At 43.8% G+C, this 23,264-nt stretch overlaps 1 protein-coding gene across 5 annotated transcripts in view; it reads right to left on the reverse strand.

Annotated features, from left to right (window-relative positions):
* Nucleotides 1-23,264, reverse strand: part of LOC111875687 (latrophilin Cirl) — a 1,027,517-nt gene that overhangs the window by 54,363 nt on the left and 949,890 nt on the right. For all 5 annotated transcript variants that reach the window (XM_033750172.1, XM_033750173.1, XM_033750174.1 and 2 more), the window contains one exon: nt 5,566-5,758. In XM_033750172.1, the coding sequence (XP_033606063.1) occupies nt 5,566-5,758 (193 nt within the window). The remainder of the gene's footprint in view (nt 1-5,565; nt 5,759-23,264) is intronic.

A 23,264-nucleotide genomic window follows, 5' to 3' on the forward strand; every position in this document is an offset into this window, starting at 1 on the left:
TTGCTCTAATGAAATTTAATTAGGATGATGAAATCGAGAATTTGGCCGGGGCATACAGCACTCACAGGGAAGAGACAATTACATACAAAACATTCTTCGTAAAACTTGATGGGAAGAGACTAACTGGGAGATCTAGATTCGGGTATATCAAGATGGACCTCAAAGAAATTGGGCGTTTGGGTGTGGACTAGATTCATCTAGCTGTAGGTAAGGTCCAGTGGCAGGCCCTTATGAACAGAGTAATGCAACTTCTTTGGGTTGTGGTATATTGTGGCATATTTGCTCAGAGCAAGAACTGTGGAGTCACGGAGAAATGGTGTTTTCTGCGCAGTCCATACCGATGGGATACGTAATGCCATAATCTGCAACAATTACACTGTAACAGAGAAACGGTGTATTCTACGCGGTCCGTGCCGATGTCATATACAGGACCAGTTTTCTGTAGCTGTCAGCGAACTGCTGGGGTTAAGTCGTTGTGAGCTGTTGCTGTTAGAAACTGGTAGCCGAGGCCGGGGACCGTCCGAGAGCCCAGAGGAAGGGAAACGTCCACGTTAGAAGCCGCTACCAAGCTACGGCTAGTGAAGACTTTAACACACTGAGAAGACCTAGTGTGTCCTGTAGTCGTTTATGAAGTGTGCAGAACAGTGAGAGCATAACCCTTACTTGTAGTTAAGAGTTGTAAGAGTTCAATAAACGCGATTAAAAATCCTAATCCCGTCTACAGTCAGTAATTTCGTTACGATATTTAAGGAGGAAAACTCTTCAACCGGCTACGAGACTATCGGTTTCTCAAGGTCTCTGCTTCACCGAGTTATTTACATTCTGAAAATCTTTATCTCGTACTCGTCTTCTGGCTCCCCCCCCCCACCATTTCTAAATTTCTTCTGCATTTCAGTACGAAACGTAAGACCTTCCAGAATATCCGCCTGGCTCCGATGCAACAGAGTAGAACCTGCTGATCTCTGTACCAATCAATTTCTTGCGTATTACTTACTCATGGAGCTGAACCCTTCTGGAGGAGCCGCCAATTCTGCAGCTACTCAAGAATTTCCCAGCATTTTATGGAACCCGAAGGTTCACTACCGTGTTCACAAGAGCCCTCCACTGGTCCCTATCCTGAGCCAGATCAATCCAATCCATACCATCCTCTCTCTCTAATATCCATTTTAATACTGTCCACCCACCTACGCCTTTGTCTTCCCAGTGGTCTCCTTCCTTCTGGCTTTCCCATAAATATCCTATATGCGCGTATAAATCTTATTAAATGGATCATGTAAGGCCCTATATTCCAGCCTTCTGTCCAGAGTACAGACACCTTTCCATGTAAATATTTGCCCCACACATCCTCAATTGCACATCAACCACCCAACCATGATATGCGTTGTTGCATTTGCCATTAACTCAAAGTAATGCACAAATGTTTAGTCAGATTCGCATTCTGAGGGTACCTGGTTCAAATCTTTGGCTATCCTGATCGAAGTTACCATGAACTTGCTCGCGCCTTCCAGGCAAACTGCATGACACTATATTAAGCGAGATTACGTCCGTTCCCTTACATCTTCTGATTTAGTATCCACAATAATCATATCGCTTCTCATGCTACATGACTTCAGGTTCACAGAACATCGACTAATGAACAAATTTTGGTTGTCATCCTGTTTTCAAATGTTTCATGACGTATTAATCACCGTCTGTTTATGTAACAGTGCTCTTGAGGTATGCCACACGACCTGGACTACGTATCGCATAAGACAATGCATGAATTCGATTCTGAGTCACCACTTCCGCGTCACGAATCTGCCGTACGGTATCCCCTACCACTGGTTTGACAACAGATGCAAAAAGATAAAGCGATGCTATTGGCTGAATGCAGGGCATCAATATCTTTAAATCCAGCGCTGTGGGGCGGCCTTCAATTTCAAACGTTCCATACAGAGAACATCAGCTGCTAATGCAGAAGACTTTGTACCACTGTTGACCGCCTCTGTGGTCTAGTGGTCAAGAGTTCTTGGCTACAGATCCATAGGTCCGGGTTCGATTCCCGGCGCTACCAGATTTTCTGAGAAGTAGGTCTGGAAAGGGGTCCACTCAACATAGTGAAGATAATTGAGCTATTTCAAGGAAATAGCGGCTGAGGTCTAGAAAAGCGAAATTAACGGCCGTGGGGATTCGTTACGCTGACCACGCGACAGCCTCTATCCGCTAGAATTGGCACTAACTTCGCCAACAAGCGGCGGTGGCTCGGTCGGTATAGTTCTATTGAGGACCAAAACCACGGAGATTTGTGCTACCGCTCAACTGCCACTGACATGGTTACCGTGTCGTCAGTGTGTTGATGAGATGTCCCATGGAATAGGGGCGTGGTGTAACATCTGACCCAAAAATGGGGGGAGGGGGAAATCGACAACCTGGCAATAATGAAATGTTACCCTAATATAACGGGTAAACAGCCCTTGCCAGTAGAAAAAAAACATGGCCACCCTAAACTACAGCACAGCAGTGTATTACAACAATATACTCACGATGGTAGTAATCGACGTTTGTTTCCTTCAACATAAACTCGCCTTTTGACATGCAGGTTACATGTTCGGCACATGTTCTGAGCTATCGTCTAATAAACTGGATGTAGTGTCAGTACTACAGGCACGGCACGCCTATCTGCCACAACACCAAAACATCAGAACTCTGTCTGGTTTGGGTTAAATTTTATATGGTTATGAGGCCTTCTGAAACGGTTAAATACTGGAGACATGCTTTCATGACACGATGCTTACGTACAGGGATAACTTTATGTTTTATCTCCGACACTGCAAATGCACGTGCGCCTTACTTAATGATATTAAGTTCTGCATTAAGGCTGAAGACTGTAGTACTCAGCATGTTATCCAACTGGCATATAAGAAATATTACTAAAGTAATGCAATGAGCATTACAGTCTTACCCCTTATCAAAGTTTCCATGGCCAGTGTCAGTATCTCTCGATTTCATTATAAGATTAGCTACGAAACAAGGAATTTAGTTCAAATGCATCATCGGTCTTCTTTCAATGATAAAACAAACAAACTCCGTGGTTTCAGTCCGCAAGCGAACTATACCGAACAAGCGACCGCCGCTTGTCGGCGAAGTTAGTGCCAACTTAAGCGGATAGAGGGTGTCGCGTGGTCAGCGTAACAAATCCCCACGGCCGTTAATTTCGGTTTGTAGACAGGAGCCGCCATTTCCTTGAACTGGCTCCTCAGTTATCCTCACGATGTTGAGTGGACCCCTTTCCAGACCTACTTCTCAGAAAATCTGGTAGCGCCGGGAATCGAACCCGGACCTATGGATCTGTAGCCAGGAACTCTGACCATTAGACCACAGATGCGGTCTCTCCTTCAATGATAAAAATAACGCAACTTTGGATCCCACCCGCATTCACACATTTAATGCACGCTTTGCCCTGTGGGAGTTATGCAGCATGAACTTCAACGGGTCATACATGACAGACGAGAACAATTAATCATATCAAGTGCATAAATATTGGTTGATACAGTGGTTCTGGCCTAACAGCACAAAAAATTGAAGGGTCACAACTAAAATAAAGGAAAAAAGATCGATCAACATGAATCAACATTTTCATTTTACAATCATGTGGTGGAATGTGCCACCTCAAAATTGGTAAATACCTATACCGAGCATCCAAAGGAGACTAACTGAATATTAATAATAATATGATGTGAAGACTGTATTTGATATTAATGTTAAAACTTAACAATTTTGAGAACGGAGAAAGCACAGATAATTTAAATTCAACAGGCTCCAGCTGCTGTAGTGGAAAGTTTTCCATGACAACAGCTAATATAAAAGTGTTATTTCCTTTTCACATTCGCTCCCCCCCAATTATTCTTTCTTACAATCATCCATTCTTCCTTACTTGAATTCTTTCTTGAAACTGAGAAATGGCTGAGATGATTAAACCTGGTACTAACAGATTAAGTAACTTCATAGGGCTGAGCACTCCTTGAGAAGCCGCCAATCGTGCAGCTACTCAAGAAAATCAACACTTTATGGAACTCGAAACTTCGCTACAGTGTTCCCAAGAACCGTCCACTGGTCCCTATCCTGAGCCAGATCAATCCAGTCCATACCACATCATCCTATCTCTCTAAGATCCAATTTACTATTATTCACCTACCCACATCTTAGCCTTCCCAGAGGTCTCTTTCCTTCTGGCTTTCACATCAATATCCTATATACTCGTACATTCCTCTTCTCCCCCATTCGTGCTACATGCCCTGCACATCTCAACCTCCTCGACTTTATCATTCTATTTATACGTGGCGAAGAGTAAAAGTTATGAGGCCCCTCATTATGCAGTTTTCTCCAACTTCCAGTCACTTCATCTCTCTTCGGTCCAAATATTCCCCTCAGTATCCTTCTCAAACACCCTCAATCAATGTTCCTCCCTTAATTCAGAGACCAAGTTTCACACACATATAGAACCACGGACAAAATTATAATTTCGTACATTCTAATTTTTACGTTTTTTGGACAGCAGACGAGAAGATGAAAGCTTCTGGGCTGAAAGGTAGTAAGCATCACCCGAATTCAAATTCTCCCTAATTTCCTCCTGAATCAAGTTCTGATTTGCTACTGTCGTTCCCAGATATATGAAATGGGCTACAATTTCAAAGGATTCCTTAGCTATCGTTATGCCATGATTTTGCCCTGCATTCTGCAGACGAGACAGGAAGACATACTTCGTTTTCCCTGCGTTTACTTTTAACCTGGTAATACCCAATGGAAAGGGCTGTCCATGATCCCTGTCACACGAAACAAAAGCACAAGATGTAATCTCATTTAACTGATTTTTACGTTAGAATACAGAACTATGTCTCAGTCTAAACTATATAATCTCGAATGCATCCTGAAACTACTACTCCAAGATCGATTTCAAATGCAAATTTTATTATTTATTAATAACATTATGACAAAACAGGTTCATGTTAAGAGAGCCATTTACAACTAACTAGGGAAAAGTATACGCAAAGCTCCATAAATTCTTATCCTTTAACAAGCCCTATGGATGTTTCCACTGTCAACGTGCATTAAAATCTTCACCGTTTTGCTTACCACAAAGCTGGGGATTGAAGAAAGACTGTGGGATCCCCACTTTTACCACACAATGTGTTCTATGAAACCGAGTCATAGTCTCTACTTCCCATATATGTAGTATTATGAACTGTGTTACATTCCAGACTAAGAACAGGGAACCTTTTTTAATGTGAAGGGACCTAGGAAATGGTCATGTAGGCCCATAACGTCACGTAACAAGAAGAGAAATCTGCAAACATTTCAAAATATATATTCGTAAATACAAAATCACTTGAGAATAAAATTATCATTACGCGTAGTCGTGTCGAGTTGTTCGGTAGCTGTCATGTCTGGCGACATGTTATAATAACTCGACCAACCGTGGAATTATGCACGTTGCAAATGGGAACAGGCGAAGTCGTACTACTGGAAACCAACAACCGACCAGTTTCCACATACTCTAATTCAACTCCTGGGGTCCACGCACGGTACCTGTTGTGAAGAACTCGCAGTGACTTTGGGGACATGCAGTTAACACTCCAGTCCGTGTTGCCGTGGTCGTTACATATCGTGATGGAGAAGCGTCCATAGTTGGCACGTATCAAGTGAATCAACTCTCCATCCTTACACTCGATCTTCAATGTCTTTCCTTCGCAGGCATATGCTGTGTCGTAGCGCGGTTGTTCTGCAACACAAAACAAATTGGTTAAGCCTATGGTGCTCATCAGTGCCATCAAGGAGTGGGGACACGAAAACGTATGTAATTGCGAGATAGGGAACTGACCTCGCCTTCACCATTATCGGTATAACGAAAACGTCCGTGGGTAAAAGCAGACTGTGATAATCTGAATTGTGAGTAAAAGCTACCCCTGTTAACAGACCGTGAAGGCCCATTGGGTTTTGAGAGTTCGAGGCTCCTACATATTCTAGACAATCGGTTCATACATGGTGGTAAGGTTGTCAGCCTTACGCGCCGGCCGCCCTTTACCTCCTGGGAAGATTCCTGGTATTCATTTCTGTTAAGAGGCTGGGTCGACCCCAGGGCCATATAATGCGGCTGGAAGGATTAGGTCAACTGGAAAAAAAATCCAATGACCTCATCGGGAATTGAACCCGAGATCTTCCGGCTTGTGGTATAGTGCCTCAACAAACTACGATACCGCGTGCTAACCGGAAATATGTGAGGCGTATGTAAATTTTGCTGTACTGAATGGCGTTGACTCTTGGGGAAAGGCCACGTCGAATGCTGAGGGATAGGTTTCGGCAGCCTTACAGCTGATGACTTTGGGAGGGGTTCGGTGCTGCCGCATTAGGCGAAGCCGTGATTGATTGAACTTAGGTGCGGGATGCTAACCAACATGGAGCAACTTTGTGCTAGCTAGCTAGAGCAAAAGGGAAAAGAAAAGTGTTGCAGTGACCGCATCTAGAGGCTGCTGTAAAAAGGAGGCTTGCACACAATCCAGAAACTATTTAATGAAATGACGCCCAGCTTCAATCTACTAAGGAAAGACAACAGACTTAAAAAAAAAGGGGGGGTTTACAACATCACCTTGCTCAGATGGCAAGGCACAAATCGGCCAAACAAGCTGACATCCATCCATCGAACACATGACACACACCAGACTGAAAAACCAGGGATCATCGGTAGCCGAACATTCTACGCAGACAAAATATAAAATAGACTTGGGAAAACATTAAGTCATGACCAATACACAGACCTACCGTCCCCGAATCCTCAACGAAGCCATTGACATAACCAGAGCCCCCATCCACGTAACTACTACAAGAACATGGATACAGGCTGGGCAAGGCCTGTCTTCGTCTTTAGCCATTTTCATTATAACCCACGACCTTCCGGCTTGTAACATAGTGCCCCCTCCTACTGAAGTGACGTGCCTCATTCATTCATTCATTCATTCATTCAGTCTTCCTGGCTTTCTTTCTTTCTTTTTGGGCTGAACACGGGTAAATAATCTGTAACAGTTTTACAGGATATTCGGAAAAGGAGGGAAGAGGCGGTGATTACAGGAAGAAAGTGATATTGGGGCTGCTTAATCCATCCGTTTGTGACGCATCTCCGCTTTAAGGAACGTGGAAAACGACATGAATGCTCGGCGATGCGTGTATGACGCCCACAGTGACAGTACCCGATGACGCGTGTGCGTCGCACTGTACATGAATGAGAGCAGAAGCTTATGTCACATTCACGCTTCTTTGTAAATTAAATTCTACAGCAGGGCTATTTTCACTGCGGAAAGTTGTACACATGAATTGGTTAATGGCGTCATTATCAACAGAATATTCTATGCAATAAAGGCGTACAAAGTGGTGTGCTCTGAAAACACCCTAGGAGTGTCTATATTAATATTCAATTTAATCAACGCCTACAGCGGGCATGGGCTTGATGCATGACAAGTTTGAGAAAATATTTTGCCCACGTAATCAATAGTGTATTACAGAGCATGCACTTCGGGCACCCGTTAGTGAGACAGCGCATAAAAGTGCTCCGAAGGATCAGAATATTTTCCTGCAATTCATTCCCTGAAATCAGAACTCACTGGCGGGAAAATGTACTTTATACGACGAACAGTTTCAAACACGAACACTGTAACGGTATATTTGGACTCGAATCCGGAGTTTTGCAATTTCGCAACCACCAAAGAGTAACGAAAGGCATGAAAATATCATAAATGAACTTGATAAGGGTTCGATTCCCGGCAGGAAAAAGAGATCTGTTTCTATTCCACGTGTCCATACCAACTCTTGGGCCCACCTAGCTTCCTATAAAATGGGTAAAGGGGACTCTCTCCGAGGGTATAGAGCGGCTGGGGCGTGAAGCTGACCACTGAACTACGCCCAGTGCTGTGGTCAAGAATACTGGAGCTATACTTCCACTCCGCTATGCTTCCTCACGGCGAGATGCTTGTTAAGCACAGGGAAAACTTTCACAAATCACGAGTCTGAAGTTTCGATTCCTCAAACATTTTTCTTTTCCGCGTGGTATTCATATTTCTATTTTCTACTGTCCCGAAGAAACCACCCAATCAAAACTGCATACTTTTCGAGTGACTATCACCTTCTCAGGCTTCAGTCCTCTGCAAAAAGAATAGAGCTGATGTCACTCTCACAAATGTGCCACGGAAAATATCGTGCTGAGAGATGTATGAAGCGGAAAGTGAAGAACATGCAATGTAGGCTAACCATGTGATGATGTTATCTCGCCAAGAAATCAAGGAAGTGGATTAAACATTAAAAACATGGAGACGACGTCGTACAGCAAATTTTGAACTACGAGAGATTACTAAGTTGTATGTAGGCCGCGGAATAGCTCAAGCGGTTAGTCGCTGGCTTCCCACCGCGGTGGCCCGGGTTCGATCCCGGGTCTGCTCAAGTGGGATTTGTGGTGGACAAAGTGGCTCTGGGGCGGGCTTCCTCCGAGTACTTCGGTTTCCCCTGCCAATCTTCATTCCAATAAATTCTCCATCATCATAATCACCCGGGGCAGGCTACAATAGGCCAATCAGTGACCGTGGACCCAGTTGGACTCCACCCCCCCACTAAACGAATTAAAAAAAATATATGTACGTACACTAAGATTGTTACTTTTATGGAAAGCACTATCCTGGAATATGCCTGGAAAAATAGCGGACTCCCAAAAATTATTTCATGTTAACCGACCTCTCGAATCGGCATCCAGACGTGCTCGAATAAAAGGGGGACCAAAACCCTCTCCATTACACACACAAAACCATGGAATCACAACGTTTGTACTGCACCAACAGCGTCACGTTAATAACACGTCAAAGCATCCATACTCGAAGTTAATGAACGGTTACGGGAGGAGGAACAAGTATTGAAGTTGTGGTACACCTGCCACAAGTATCGAAGTTGTGGTACACCTGCCACAAGTATCGAAGTTGTGGTACACCCGCCACAAACACAGACAACTGACGTCTTCACAAGACTCACAAACCTATAATTAATAAATTTACACATAAAACCTGACGGTGATCGTACAAAACGTCCCTCGTGGTTTTCTTCAGTCCTCCAACAGACTTAATTACATGTGATTCAAGGCCTTCCTTGAGCAGATGAGAGTTGGTCCTGTTAGGGCATTCCTTTCTCTTACGGCACCTACGCGTTAACAACAGCCCGTTATTTCAAACTGAGGGAGTTCGGGCAAATTCACACCCTTACATCACATTATTCCAGCACTTCTACGCAAGTGGACTTTACCTTTCACGTCTTGTAACTAAAGTTTTGTGTTTCTGCTGCCCAGACCCAAAACCAAAAACGCATCTTTAAATTATAAAATGGAATATTCCTCTTCTAACGATTGTGGGTCACGAAGGCAATGTTCTTCTGCGCGAGGAACTGCATTAACCATAATTACATATCCGCAATAAAACATAATAAAATGATACGGCGTGTCGTTTAACAATTAGCCTACCTTCCTTGAAACAATCTAATACAAACAGCAAACCGAGAGGCCAAATGAAAGCGATGTGTTCATAATTAGGCACATAACTTCATCATCATTCATTAAGAAAAACGTGTTATAACTGGAATCACAGAGCTTAAAATTCTCATCTAAGCGCGACGAGAAAGAAACTTGGATACAGATTAAACAAGACTGACGTACTTTACTCGTAAGTTGGGTGATACATCGCGCGTGCATGCGCCCACTCGCTCAGTCTCACACACACGGTCGGTAGAGCGACGTTATGGGCAGTACAACCCTGGGATTGGGGCAGGGGCAAGAAGCCTTTTCTCTTCCAGCGTCCAGGCCGGCTCTGGAGCCCACCCAGACTCCTAAAAAATGGGTACTGGACACTCTTTCTTGGGAGTAATGCGGCAGAGGTCAGAGTTCCTAGCTACAGATCCCGGGTTCGATTTCCGGCGCGCTATCCAATTTTATGATAAGTAGTGGGTCTGGAACGGGGCCCACTCCGCCACGTGAGGATAACTGAGGAGTTATTTCAAGGGAAAAGCGTCTCCGGTTTATAAAACAGATATTAATGGCCGCGGGAAACCGTTGCGCTGACCATGCGACGGCCTCTATCAACAAAAGTTGGCACTAACTTCGCCGACAAGCGGAGGTCATTCGGTCGGTATAGTTCACAGAGTAAAGCGGTAGGGGCGTGGGATTTGCCAGCTACATCCACCATACTGCTGAGGTTAGCAGTACGTGGAGATCCACATTCACTCCCTCATACGGATTCATGTCATCCTACTTCATTTAAGCGCACAGACAAACACACGTTTCGAGAGCTACCACTTAAACCTGCACCTCCAGCCCAACAGTAGTCTCTAACGCCTCTGGTAGATGGGGGAAGCATCTACATACCGCTGAGCCAGTAGAGGCCGAACACGCTGGCTGAGTCGGGACTGATGGCACGCACCAGTATCGGTAGGGTATAGAGACTGGTAGAATATCACAGGGGGACGTACAATAGACCACTGGTCGCGGTGCATGGGGAAACCCACCCCCTCCAATAATAATAATAATAATAATAATAATATTGAGAGAACATCAGANCAATGCAACCGTAAAAAATACGCACGCCTACTTAATTTCAGGTACAGCAGTAGTAGTCCATGTTGTCAAATTTATATCAGAGTTACATCTGGTGGTCACAATTGCAAATATGACACTTAAAAAACATCAATTTAACAGTGGTTTCATTAAACGTGTTAAGATGGTTGGATGTACGCACTTGCAGTAGTGGTTTAGAAAGAGGACAGAACGAAGAAACTGATATCCCTGTTATTTAACAATGGTTTTTTCACGCGGCGTTCCGGAAAGTGTTGTCAACGAACAGGTTCCCTGAATCTTAAGGGCAGCCGCACACCAGCTACGTCAAGACAAGCATCAAGACATGAAACAAATTACGCAGTCTTGCTTCATTCGTGATTCGTCAGCAGGAAGCTGACGTCAGGATCATGACTCAGACCGGTGTGCGGCGGTTTTCATAATCTCGTTTGTTTCAACTGTGCTCCTTTCTTTGCGTCATGTCGCAGACATCGTGTCTTTACTACTACATGTCTTCACGCATGCCGGAGCGCGACCTACCTAAGACTTGACTTGCATTCGGGAGGTGCCTGGGTCGGGTCTCGGTGTAGGCACGTCTTACCCTCAAATTTCTTTCGTATATAAGCAGTAACACGAACAGTTTTAGCAAGTTCACTGAAGCGGTGTATTTCTCCCGAAGCTGACGGTCTCTCAGCTGGTTATGAGATTTCCGGCCTTTTATGCAACACGTTCACTGCGGTGTTTAAAACAGCACTGAGCCACTTCTACCCAGTCACAAAGTCCATATCATTTCTTTCATCAATCCTCATGCTATTCCCCTATACACACACGCGGCCGGTCAGTGGCCGCGCGGTCTAAGGCATGACCTGTCTTCGCTTGCTCGGACGCTGGGATCATGGGTTTCAATCTCAATTAATGTATGTATGTATTTGTGTGTTTATTCTGTTTGTTTTAGTGTGTGTTTAGGTAGCGGCCTTGCGACGGGCTGATCACTCATCCAAGGAATCGTACAGTCTGTGTAAAATGATAACGGAACTGAATGAGGCCTAGGCCCTGAAAGGACTGGAAGAGCAATTGAAAAAAAATAAACATACACCTGCGTCCCGGAAGAGTTTGCCGACTAAAATTTTGCCTGTATTTCTCATTTCTCAACACGCGCTACCAGTCATCTTAAGACCCCGGCCCCCCCGGACCGATTATCCTAATAATAATCGCTGACGCCAGCATTTTCAGAAATTTAAGAAATTTCTCTCCATCCGGTTTATTACCTCTCCCTCAAGTCCAAATTCTCCACGGTGTTAGTTCTCAAGTACTATCAGCCGTTCACAAACAGCTAAAGAAATGTCTAGCATAATAGTCCAATTATTATTCCCGATTTCCCTGCTTTTCTCCTCTAGCGTATATTAGTTTCTTCCCCCCCCTTGGCACTATAGCCCCAGTGGGCCTAGGCCTTCCTCCATGAACTTCTCCGTTCATTTCGGTTTTTCTAGATCTTACACATTCGGTAGGACTCCTTGGGCGGGTGATCAGCTCGTCGCAAGGCCTCTACCTGTACACAAACTAAACATCCATGCCCTGAGTGGAATTCGAACCCACGATCCCGGTTTCCAAGCGAGCGAAGACAGTGCATGCCTTAGACCGCTCAGCTACCGTAACCGGCGGCGTATATTAGTGCCCTTCAGAATTTAACCAATGCGACCCGGTGGGTGAAGTGGCTTCAGTGCCCGACGCTTATGGAACTCTCGCTACATAAAGGCACATTAGACTTCTTCTTTTTAAAAAAAAAAAGGACAAGCTTATTTTGGGGGAGGCGGTCTATCTAGATTAAACAGAAAATGGAAATAAAGTATTCATTCCGCTCCTTGTTAGCAGTAACGTTTCCGATCTGTATGACATGACCGGAACAATGGCTATCACACAGCACACGTTCTCGTGGTTTCTCTCAGTACCCCGAACAAATACACACGTTAAAATACACGTACAGCGTAACATGACCACATTTCTCTATCGTTCAAATTCCAACGAATGAGTCGAAACGATTATGTGCGGTGAAACGTAAATTTTTGGACCAGTTGGTTTATTCGACGGTGCTGAACCAGACTTCATATCGGACTAAGGAAGACCATTAAACAGTTAAGTCAAAGGGGGGCTGCCTTCCATCGGATACCCCCAACCCAATACATGTAAGCCAGTCCTGTTACTGCTAAACTACAATGTTCGACCGCTTATCCATTATTCCATTCAAGTAAAACTGAGGGAAACCGCATTCCGTCAATTGCGTCTGAGTTTGCATGTACAAAATCATGTTTGTCTTACCACATCCTGAATTGGAGAGACATTCTAAAAGCGCAGAAACCATTCATACGCGTCACAAATACGCATTCGAATATGAAATTTGCCTAGCGAGGCTTTCGGCCCGACTTCTAGTACTAATACCACGCCATTAGCGTCGCCAAACGGCTAATTGAACGATAACACGCAATGCATCCATCATATGGCATATGCCCCTAAGGACAGAAATACTGTGGCTTCGGACTTCACGAAATCCTTTCATGGTGGTACCGCCTATCTCACTCAAACCGCTGTATGTCAGGCTACTCCACGACTACACACTAACATATTTCACAGACTCTTCACATTCTCCAAATGCAGCAGGAGAGACGAACAAAATATATTTGTTTACATTCCTAATACATACGTCATATTCCTTTTATCGGAATAGGTCCTCTGGTCTGGTCACATTCATAATTGGCTTCTGAAACTATGTACTTTACGAATTATTGGCAAGGCTCAAGACCGGTGACCGGCTTATGGCTATGCCACTACCTACACACAATACAAACACAGAAGAAATAATTATTTACTTCCATGACTCGGGTGGGACTCGAACCCACGATACAAGAGTTCGAGTGATCGAAGAGGGCAACCGCGTTATACCTCGCGGACTCCGTGATCGGCCTAATATTATTTTGCTGTAAAAAGTCTGAAGCTCTATACGAGCTCCGTAAATTTTCAAGTCAGAAGCAAATCCCGAACTCCTGGCCAGTGATATGACGCTTGCTGATGATGCCTGCTGCAAATCGCAGAAACTGTGACACATAAGTACACTATGGAACATAGACGGAGTAACTAAAAGTAGAGGAAGAATGAGAAAAATCTACCCAGTGCCGGTGTGTGACCGCAAGTACATGGAAGATTTTTAATTTGTTGACCGGTTCTACGGCTATGCGCTTCATGTCGACCGGTGCACCGCCGGCTGCGAGGCGCCTGGCGGCCTACAATGTTCGAAATGAAGCAGTTACAATTCACGGATCACAGTAAGTGTTGAGAATGCTGTCCCTTTACATGTAGATATCTTTCACACTTTAAGAGAGAACACAGTTATAACAATATGTCTTGCACTTACAGCACACCACACACCGACTTTCATTGGATGGAGCCTGACTTGGTGGGTTAGATGTGGATTCTGTGAACTCCAGTAGCGATTATTTAGCGTATTTATGGATCCCTGCAAATGAAACCGCGCTTCGTCGGAAAAGAATGAAAACTGCGAACTGATCTCACCTTCGACGACAGACTGTAGAAACCAACCGCAAAAATTAACCCTCCTGGCTGGATCCCGCGGCTGCAAGGAGTGCGTGGATTACTGTTGTTTCATAGGGTCTAAGCTTCAGCAATTGTGTGGCCGTTCTTGCACTAGTCTTTGGCACTCCAGTCTCTTGAACTAGACGTTTCAGTGATTTTCTAGGTGTATGTTCAAGTCTGGCACTTATATCATCTAACTTCTCTTCAGTAAGCACTCGGCACTAATGTTTTTGTCTGTTAAAGAGTCCCGTTGTTCGAAGTTTATTTACCAAACTATGAAAAGTTTGCCTGCTGGGAACTCCTTTATCACGAAATTTACGTCGAAATTTTCGCCGGCACTTTCTAGCAGATCCGTATTTCACCTCGGTGTCAGAAAGAAATACAATCTGCTCTAAAGTATAAAGCACCATGATGTACCATACTGCTCACTAACTGTAACTGAGAACAAACGGCGAATGGGGCTGATAGCTGCTGTTTGCTGCTGAGAAACCATGAACTTCCCACGCACGAACCACACTGCTCGCCGTGAAACATAATGCCGTTAAGAGGTCCACGAGTTAATTACTTCCCTTCATTCCAAACGTTATCAACCACCAAGCATGTTGATTCATCGACAAAATTCGTATGCGCCTCGCGGCAAGCACGGCACCGGTCGCCGTGAACCGGTCAACAGAGTTATGTCTGGATCAATCAGCATCTCCCTGGTACGACAGCAACACCTGTCTAAATTATAGGTCGGCTTGGGTGCGTAATTCACATGGGTTTTGTTGCAGTAACAATAAAAAATAAGATTCTCTGCGTGTTTGCTCATGGCCGATTATTTGAGCGCCGTTTAACCCTTTAAATACTGGAAACAACAACATGCGCACAATACCAGTACTGCTTACATTGAATCTATGAATTCATCCAGCTTAAATATTGTTCAGAGATGGCCTGAAGTGCGTACACGTGATATGACAACTAACCCCATTTCTATTCCTACGAACTGCAAAAATAATTGTCGAAAATCGCGTGGCCTTCTGACTGGGAAGGAAGACACCACAACATTTATTTCTCCCACAGCCAAGAGCAATAATCCAGGTCCTATGGATGACATCGCAGGCTGTAAACCGCAAACATACGAGAATGAAAAGCGTGCACTGGAAATTCAATTAAACGGGTGGTAACACACGAAAAAGTTCTTACATATTAAAACCATATACTTTATCACAATTTTTAATTTTAAACGAGCACGCGTACTAAACCATACAATTATCACTGCCCCTAAAACAATGATTGCTTTGAATTCGATAGTGGAATGAGCATGTGACGAAATAGAAAAAATATATACGTATATCTGAATCCCTGATTGTGTTTACTAACCTAGGGCCTGGAGGTAACGCAAACACCTGCAACAAAGATGAATAACCCACTGGTTTGTGAAATTGATTTTTAGATCGGTTCGTATATCTAGGAAGGTCACCGTATAGAACCAAATAATAATAAAAATTATAGAAGAGGGGGGTAAGCCAGATATTCTAGATATTATAAAAAAAGAAACGATTATGCTGGTACAGTGAGAGAATATTACCAGAAATAATAATGAATTGGAGAAAAGATGAAACGGAAGGCCAAACGTAAGCTGGAACGAAGAAACAGAGTAGCGATGAGGGCTAAACTGTACAATGGATGAACAGAGAAACTGGTAGCGTTTGTTCTGCATCCGTCTGTCAGTATGATCGCACTGCAGTACAGACAAAGTTACATTGACAGGGAGTGGAAACATGAACTCTCGCGGTGAATGCACGATGTTGGTGATTGATATTTAATGAAGAACGCCTTCGCAACCACAAAGGTGTTTAATACTGTAGAACTAGATTTATTATGCACCATCCCCATCATTTCCGATACATTTTATTTTATCCCATCTTTTCTCTCAACTTCCAAGTGGCCTTTCACCGCGAGGCCTTAATACTAAACATTACCACTCTCTAGGGGGAAAAAGTCTTGGCTTAATGGAATATAGCCCTTAATCTGGCGTCTGAAAGAAAGCGTGTTATAAGTTTATGAACAGAAAAATGACTACAATTTCCTGGATTCGTCATACGATAATTTCTCTCAATAATAACTTGTCAAACCGTTCCGCATCGCCTTCAATGCTTGCACATACCCAAGCTCAATTTTTTTTCTAAGACCGAGCATTTCTAGTGCTGAATTTGATTCCGGCGTGCACAAATGCATCATCTGTTCCTGGGGTCCAACAAATTCCTTGAAGGTAAAAAAGGTAAAGTTGTCCCTGTGCTTAATTACGCATTACGCCATGAAGGCGTATGGGGGAATGGATATATAGACCCACATTTTCTTGACCTAGCAACAGATGGAGGTGAGTGGTCAGCTTCACGTCCCGGCCGCTTTAAACCCCGGGGAAAGAGCCCCCGGTACCCATTGGATAGGAGACTGGGTGGACCCCAGGAACCGGTCTCGACAACCTGAACAAAAAATTCTTGACTCTACCGGGACTTGAACTCCGATCCCTCAAGTGGTCCAGCCTGTAGCCAATCGCTATACCGACTACGCTATTCAGGCTCCCAACAATTTCCTTGAGCAACTGGTAATTCCTAAAAAGGTTCATCACAGTGTTCGCATACGTCACTCGCGCGGTCCTTCCTAAACACTTCAGTTTACACGTTCACATATATTTCTCTGTGACTTATTTTATTGGAGACCATTTACGACCAGGTCTCCCAAATGGTCTCTTACCTCCGGGCTTACCAATCATAACTCTAAACGCCTCTCACATTTCCAAGCATCATTCTCCCCATGATCGTAATAATATCAAATGCAATGCAGAGACTTCGGATGGGGACCTACAATGTGGAGCTTCAGCTGTACTCCTGAAGGTTTTAAAAAAAATAAAAAGACGTTTCATACCTTCGTGATTTCACAGCTCCCAGATATAAATATTATTCCTATCATATTTTTTTCTCAAATACCCTTAACCTATATTACTCCCTCTCGTAAAATTCGTTACACAGGCCTACAGTTTCAAGCTTGGGGCGACACGAGTCCCTTGGTCACAGAAGGCTAAACAGATTGTTATCAAGTGATTCCAGATATGGTCTGCTTTTAATTTAATAGGAGATTGTCTCTTTTTGGCAGTCACTCCCAAGTACGTTAACTTGACCATCACTTTCGAAGCATTCATTTGGGCATACACATGCCTCATACATATTCAGTTTTCTTTTTTATCGTAACTTAACATGGGCACACAGGCCTTGGGCTCATTCGTTCAGTGTCTCATTTCCAGAGCACAAAGCGCTGAACGAAGCTGCACCAGTGATAGGAACTAGGCTATGCACAGTAGCATTATTTAAGGGTGGGATTCTGATTGATTGAACAATGGAACACGACCAAGCTGTCTCCGAAACTGCAGCTCTCTACCAAAATATTCAAGGACAGCTCAATTATACCCCACTTACATGCATTTGGTTTCGTATACCCCAAACATTACCGTATTTCTTCATTGAGTTCACAGAAATTTGTTCCGTACTGATACAATCTCTAATAAAATTGCTTCAGAACAAATTATATACTGAATTAGTTCTAGTTCCTTTCCATCCCGGCGTCCTGTGTCTTCCCTTATGACATATTTTACCAATTTTGACAAGAATTATTTAGGTGTGTTTGCTGAAATGCGTTTAGCGGTCAGCTTTTCGGTCTGCAACGTGCATTCGTTTCTTCCCGTGAAATGAACTGACTAATGTTAAGGTGGTTTTAGTGTGACTCAATGAACGAATATATGAATATTAGATCCGTTACGGTTCTGCAATTTGGGATGCTCGGTGCTTGACTCTCCTGTCCTACGCTTCGGTGTCCCGCTTAAATTACTGTTTCTGCCATACAAAACTCATCCACCAAACACTGACGTTTTCATTCAATACATCCTACTGCTACAGCTGTTAATTGTGTTTTCTACGTGAACTCGTGGGGCTTGAGGCACTATGCTACAAGCCGGAAGGTCGCGGGTTCAAGTCCCGATGAGGTCATCGGATTGTCAATTGACCTAATCCTTCCGGCCGCACTATGGCCCTGGGGTCGACTCAGCCTCTAACAGAAATGAGTACCAAGAATTAATGAAATAATTTTCCTGGGGAGTAAAGTGCGGCCGGCGCGTAAGGCTGACAACCTTACCGCCAACTTTGAGCCGACTGTCTACATAATGTGGGAGCCTCAACGTCTCACAAACTATGGGCCTTCACGGCCTGTTACGGGGATAGCTTTACTTTACTTTTGCGTGAACTCGTGCTTCACTTTTGTTCTTTCCTACCAACCTGTACCATTTTTATCTAATCGCGTATACATTCCGCCACTGCTCGTTATCCTTGCTCTTACTGTCCCAGTATTTCTGAATTGATATTCCCGAATTTCAGTCTCCACACATCTTTGTTCCCTCACAGCTCAGCATGTGGCTGCATTCTTCCTCTTTGCTACATCTGAAATGAATTCCCTGCTCTTTGTACCTCCTAACCTCCTTCAGTCACCAGCTCCTATTCTCCACCATACTAATCCTCTTCCCTTCCGGTTTCCCCTTGTACAAGATTCTGTACAGAGGGGCCCATAAAATGAACACACATTTCAACGTAAATACTTGCTTAAATAATTTATTAGTATATCTTCAGTTAAACTTTGAAGATGTCCTTAGATAACTTCTATAACACTTTTTACTACATGTTATCAAATATTTTGTGTCTTGCAGTTTGTATACATTTTTGGGGGCCCTTCTTTATACACCTCAGGAGAAAGGATTTCTCCCAGTTGCTCCTTAAACTATTATATACTATTATATACACAGACACAGACTGGTGGGAGGGTTATATAAATTACTCCGTTGAAATGCGTTCAGGTGCCCTGTACATACCAGTTTCATAAAGACTGATTCAGCCATTCAAAAGTTGATGGGAGGAGACACAGAGAGCATGGATATTGCATAACTACTTTCATTTTTTCTTCAAAATACTTAAAAGTAAGCTAAATACGGAATTTTTGCTCATATTTTCTGTTGGATATAACACAAAATTTTCTCTCTTGTTCTCAGGGAAAATGGTATCAACTTTCCCCCAGTGCTCTGTACGCAATACAGTGCTCACCAATGATGCCCAGAAACCTGAAGTCTGAAGCGGCATTTCAAATCAAACCAGGAGACACCGAAATAGAACCAAAAGATCTCCCTGTTGACAAACTTCAACGCCTGAAAATGAAGCTGACCGCTGCCGAGTTTTTCATCAGGAGAGCCTCAAGGGAGCCTCTCATAAGTTGTCGCTATTCACTATCAAGGCTAAGAACCCTAACATGACTGGAGACAACGCTCCTGCTATACTTTCTGAGAGCCGAGAATACAGCGGTTGGAGCTGACAACCTACACTCTTTGGTAACATAGTGAACCGTATGCATTGATGAACTTGCAGAGGACATGAAAAAACACGAGTTTTGAGAAAAAAATAAAAGTACTGTTTTCTTCCGTAATTCGGCGCCTTACCGCTATGCTCACCGGTATCAGTTATTAGTCTCTTCTCCATCTGCAGACGACAAATATGTGAAGGAAGAAAAATTTTTTCTCAAGAGCTTCGACACCACATAAAAGACGTCTCGGCATGTCTTTCTTTTTGTTCTTTCGTGGGAAAAGACTGGCTTTTCCACCGGTGGTGCTCCAAGATGTCGTTCTGGATTCATGGCGTCAAAATAAATCGACCATCACGGCTGGAAATCACAGCGTCATCCAGAGATAAGATTTGGACAGTAAAGTGACCTGTGTAATTTGCTAATTTTTTGCAAACAAATGTCAATTTTTTCAACTGGAGCGCTTCAAATACAGGGCGTTTTGCAGCTCTTTGTGCAGAACCAAGAGCCGATCCACAAAACTCACAATTCAAGGGGATGTGCGCTGGTTCTCGAAATGAAACATGTCAATCAGACTATACCACTGAAGTTTTCAAGCTTCTGAGAAACGAACAGTCATGGGCCGTCACATAAAATTAATCGGATTCAAATCGCTACATGAAACATGGCATACGATTCCATGAAAAATGATTCTCCAGCAAAAGTTTCACAAAACAGAACGTATTCTTATGTAAATGTCAAAAAAAGCCTGTAGCCAGGGTTATCTCGAACGGCTGACCGAGCACACTGACGTCTGCGACTTGTATTCTAACAGCCCCTCCCCCCCAATCTCTGCGGGTCACCTGCTGTCTCTCTTCCGAGGAGAAAGTAAGTTAACCCAACAGTCTTGCAAAACTGCCTTGTGCTGACTCAGGCTTTTTTTATTGCTAGTGGGGTGGGACTAAGTCCCTTGTACTGCGGCCACTTCTGGCATATTGTACCAGCCCCAGATGATAGGTGAGGGTGATTGTGGAGCAATTGGTGGAATGAAGATTGGCAGGGGAAACCGAAGTACTCGGAGAAAACCTGCCCCAGCGCCACTTTGTCCACCACAAATCCCACTTGACCAGACCCAGGCTCGAACCCGAGCCGCAGCGGTGGGAAGCCAGCGACTAGCCGCTTGAGCTATGGCGCGGCCCTGACTCAAGCTTACAAGACAGTTTTGTAGTTTCAGTTAAATTAGTTCTTACACGCTTTATATTTACATATGCTTCCTGATGCTACGCTATCCACAATTAATTAAACAGCCTTCCGATATAGGTCTACATACACTTCCACGTTTCTCTCTCTCTCTCTCCCCCCCCTCCTCTTGCTCCAACTTTGGAGCATAGGAATGAGTTCTCAAGTCTCATGATCATTTTACAGACGGTAGCTCTCTTTGGACGGGTGATTAGCTCGTCGCAAGGCCTCTACCTAAATACAGGACAACACGGACAAAATAATCACATACAAACACCAAACACCCATGCCTTGTGTTGGATTCGAACCCACAACCCCGGCTTCCGAGCGAGCGAGGACAGTACATGCCTCAGACCGTTCGCCTATCGTGATCGGCTTTCACACAACAGAAAGGAATAATCGCTTCTGGATGTCATCATTAATCAACCAATGAAGTAACTACATATTCCATGCTACCATTTCGTATTATGGACCGCGAGAGCTGTCGGTATGCTGACTGGGTAAGTACTGAGCGCTGATTTTCAGCGGAGGCAGAGGATCTCGCACAGATCAGCTCCGGGTCACATTAAGTCTCCTATTAAATGGACTTCAGGGGCTCCTTCCTAGGAAAGAAAGGAGCCGGGTTCTATGTTATGCCCAGGATGTGCCTCCATTCGCCAAGTCTTCAGAGCACGTACACGAGTTTACCCTTGCCTCTGTCAATCGGTGACTTGATGTCAGTGTTTGAATCAGGAAGCAGATAGACGGAAGGTCATGCAACTTCGTAATGGAGTCCTGAAGAAGAAACTCTTTGACGCTTCGGGGCGGCATGAGACATATTTCACACTTATTTCACTATAGCAAAAATTTAAATAAAGCATAACCTACAAAAAAAAAACAATAATAAAAAAGTCTCCATCTTGGTGAAAAGCTGATAGGCAATGGCGATGCTCAAGTCTCCGTGAGAAAGCGAAACACACTATTCGTATCTGGTTGTCTGCCTATTGCCAACAAAAAATATTAATCCAAACTGGCATTATTAGGCCAATGACAACTGAAGGAAGCATCGTAATCAGCCTATGTCTCTCTAGTACATTATATCAAGGTATAATTACCTGCTTTAAGAAGGATGAATTTCAAGGGTCATGAACTTCAGTTCCAAACAGAACTCATAACGCATGCTTTTCTACTGCGGTGTATTTTAGAGCAATGTATATTTCTGTACTGACACCTGTGTGAAATACGATTTGCTAGAAAGTGTCGAAGAAAATTTCGAGATGGAGGAGTTCGCAGCATGCAAAAAAAAATTACAGTTTTGTGAATAAACCTAGAACATCGGGACTCTTTTAAGACAAGAAACAAAAGCATTAGTGCCGAGTGTTTACTGGGAAGTTACATAACATAGGAGCCAGACTTGAACATACACCTAGAAAATCATTGAAACGTCTAGCTCAAGAGACTGGAGTGCCAAAGACTAGTGCAAGAACGGCAATACGATTGCTGAAGCTTAGTTCTGTAAGACAACAGTAATCCACGCACGCCTTGCAGCCGCGCGATCCAGCCAGCAGGGTTCATTTTTGCGGTTGGTTTCTGCAGTCTGTCTTCCAAGGTGAGAATCAATCCGCAATTGACAATTCTTTTCTGACGAAGCGTGGTTTCACTTGCAGGGATACATAAACACGCAATATAATCGGTACTGGAGTTCATACATTCAACATCTAACCCATGAGGCTCTGCTCCATCGGTCAAACTTAGTGTCTGGTGTGCTGAAAGTGCAAGAACGGTCGCTATACCTGTGTTTTTAAAGGAACAATTGCGAAAGGTATCCACGTGTAAAAGAAACAGCTTTTTCAAAACCTCCTCTGATCTGTGAATTGTTAACTACTTCATTCCAAACGTTATCGGCCGTCAGGCATGCTGATTCGTCGGCAAAATTCGTATATGCCTCGCAGTCCGCAGTGCACCGGTCGCCGTGAAGCGCAGAGTCGTAGAACCGGCCAACACAGTAGAAATCCACCCTGTATACTGAAGGTCGTAAAGCATTATTTTTCACACCCCTTTTAACAAAATCATCAAAATTTTGTTCAAGCTCCATGGGACGTACTATACAATATTTAATGTGCATTCATTCAGTAGTTACATACGGAGTATCTGGTTCACCATCGCATTTTCGTGCAAAAATCGCAAGGAAATCCTACACTCCGAAGCGCCCAGCTCCATAAAAATTACAACAGCTAAGAGATTAGTAGGCCAGTTATGTGGAGAACTGATGTTGATGCGTGCTGAAAACCGATGTAGCTATGATCCGGTGACTTGGGGAAGGCGCAAACATCCTTTCGAACCCGTGGAAGTAACAGCCTTAATAGTACAAGAAGTCTGAGTTACACTTCTGACCATTTCCACTGGTAAAGCCCGCTAAAGCATATAAATCTACAGCTTTCTGATGAATGCGTGCGTGCCTTCTGGAAGTGAACCGTGGGGCACTCGTTAGCTAACTTTC

Source organism: Cryptotermes secundus, unplaced genomic scaffold (genome assembly GCF_002891405.2).
Source record: "Cryptotermes secundus unplaced genomic scaffold, Csec_1.0 scaffold388, whole genome shotgun sequence".
NCBI lineage: Eukaryota > Metazoa > Arthropoda > Insecta > Blattodea > Kalotermitidae > Cryptotermes > Cryptotermes secundus.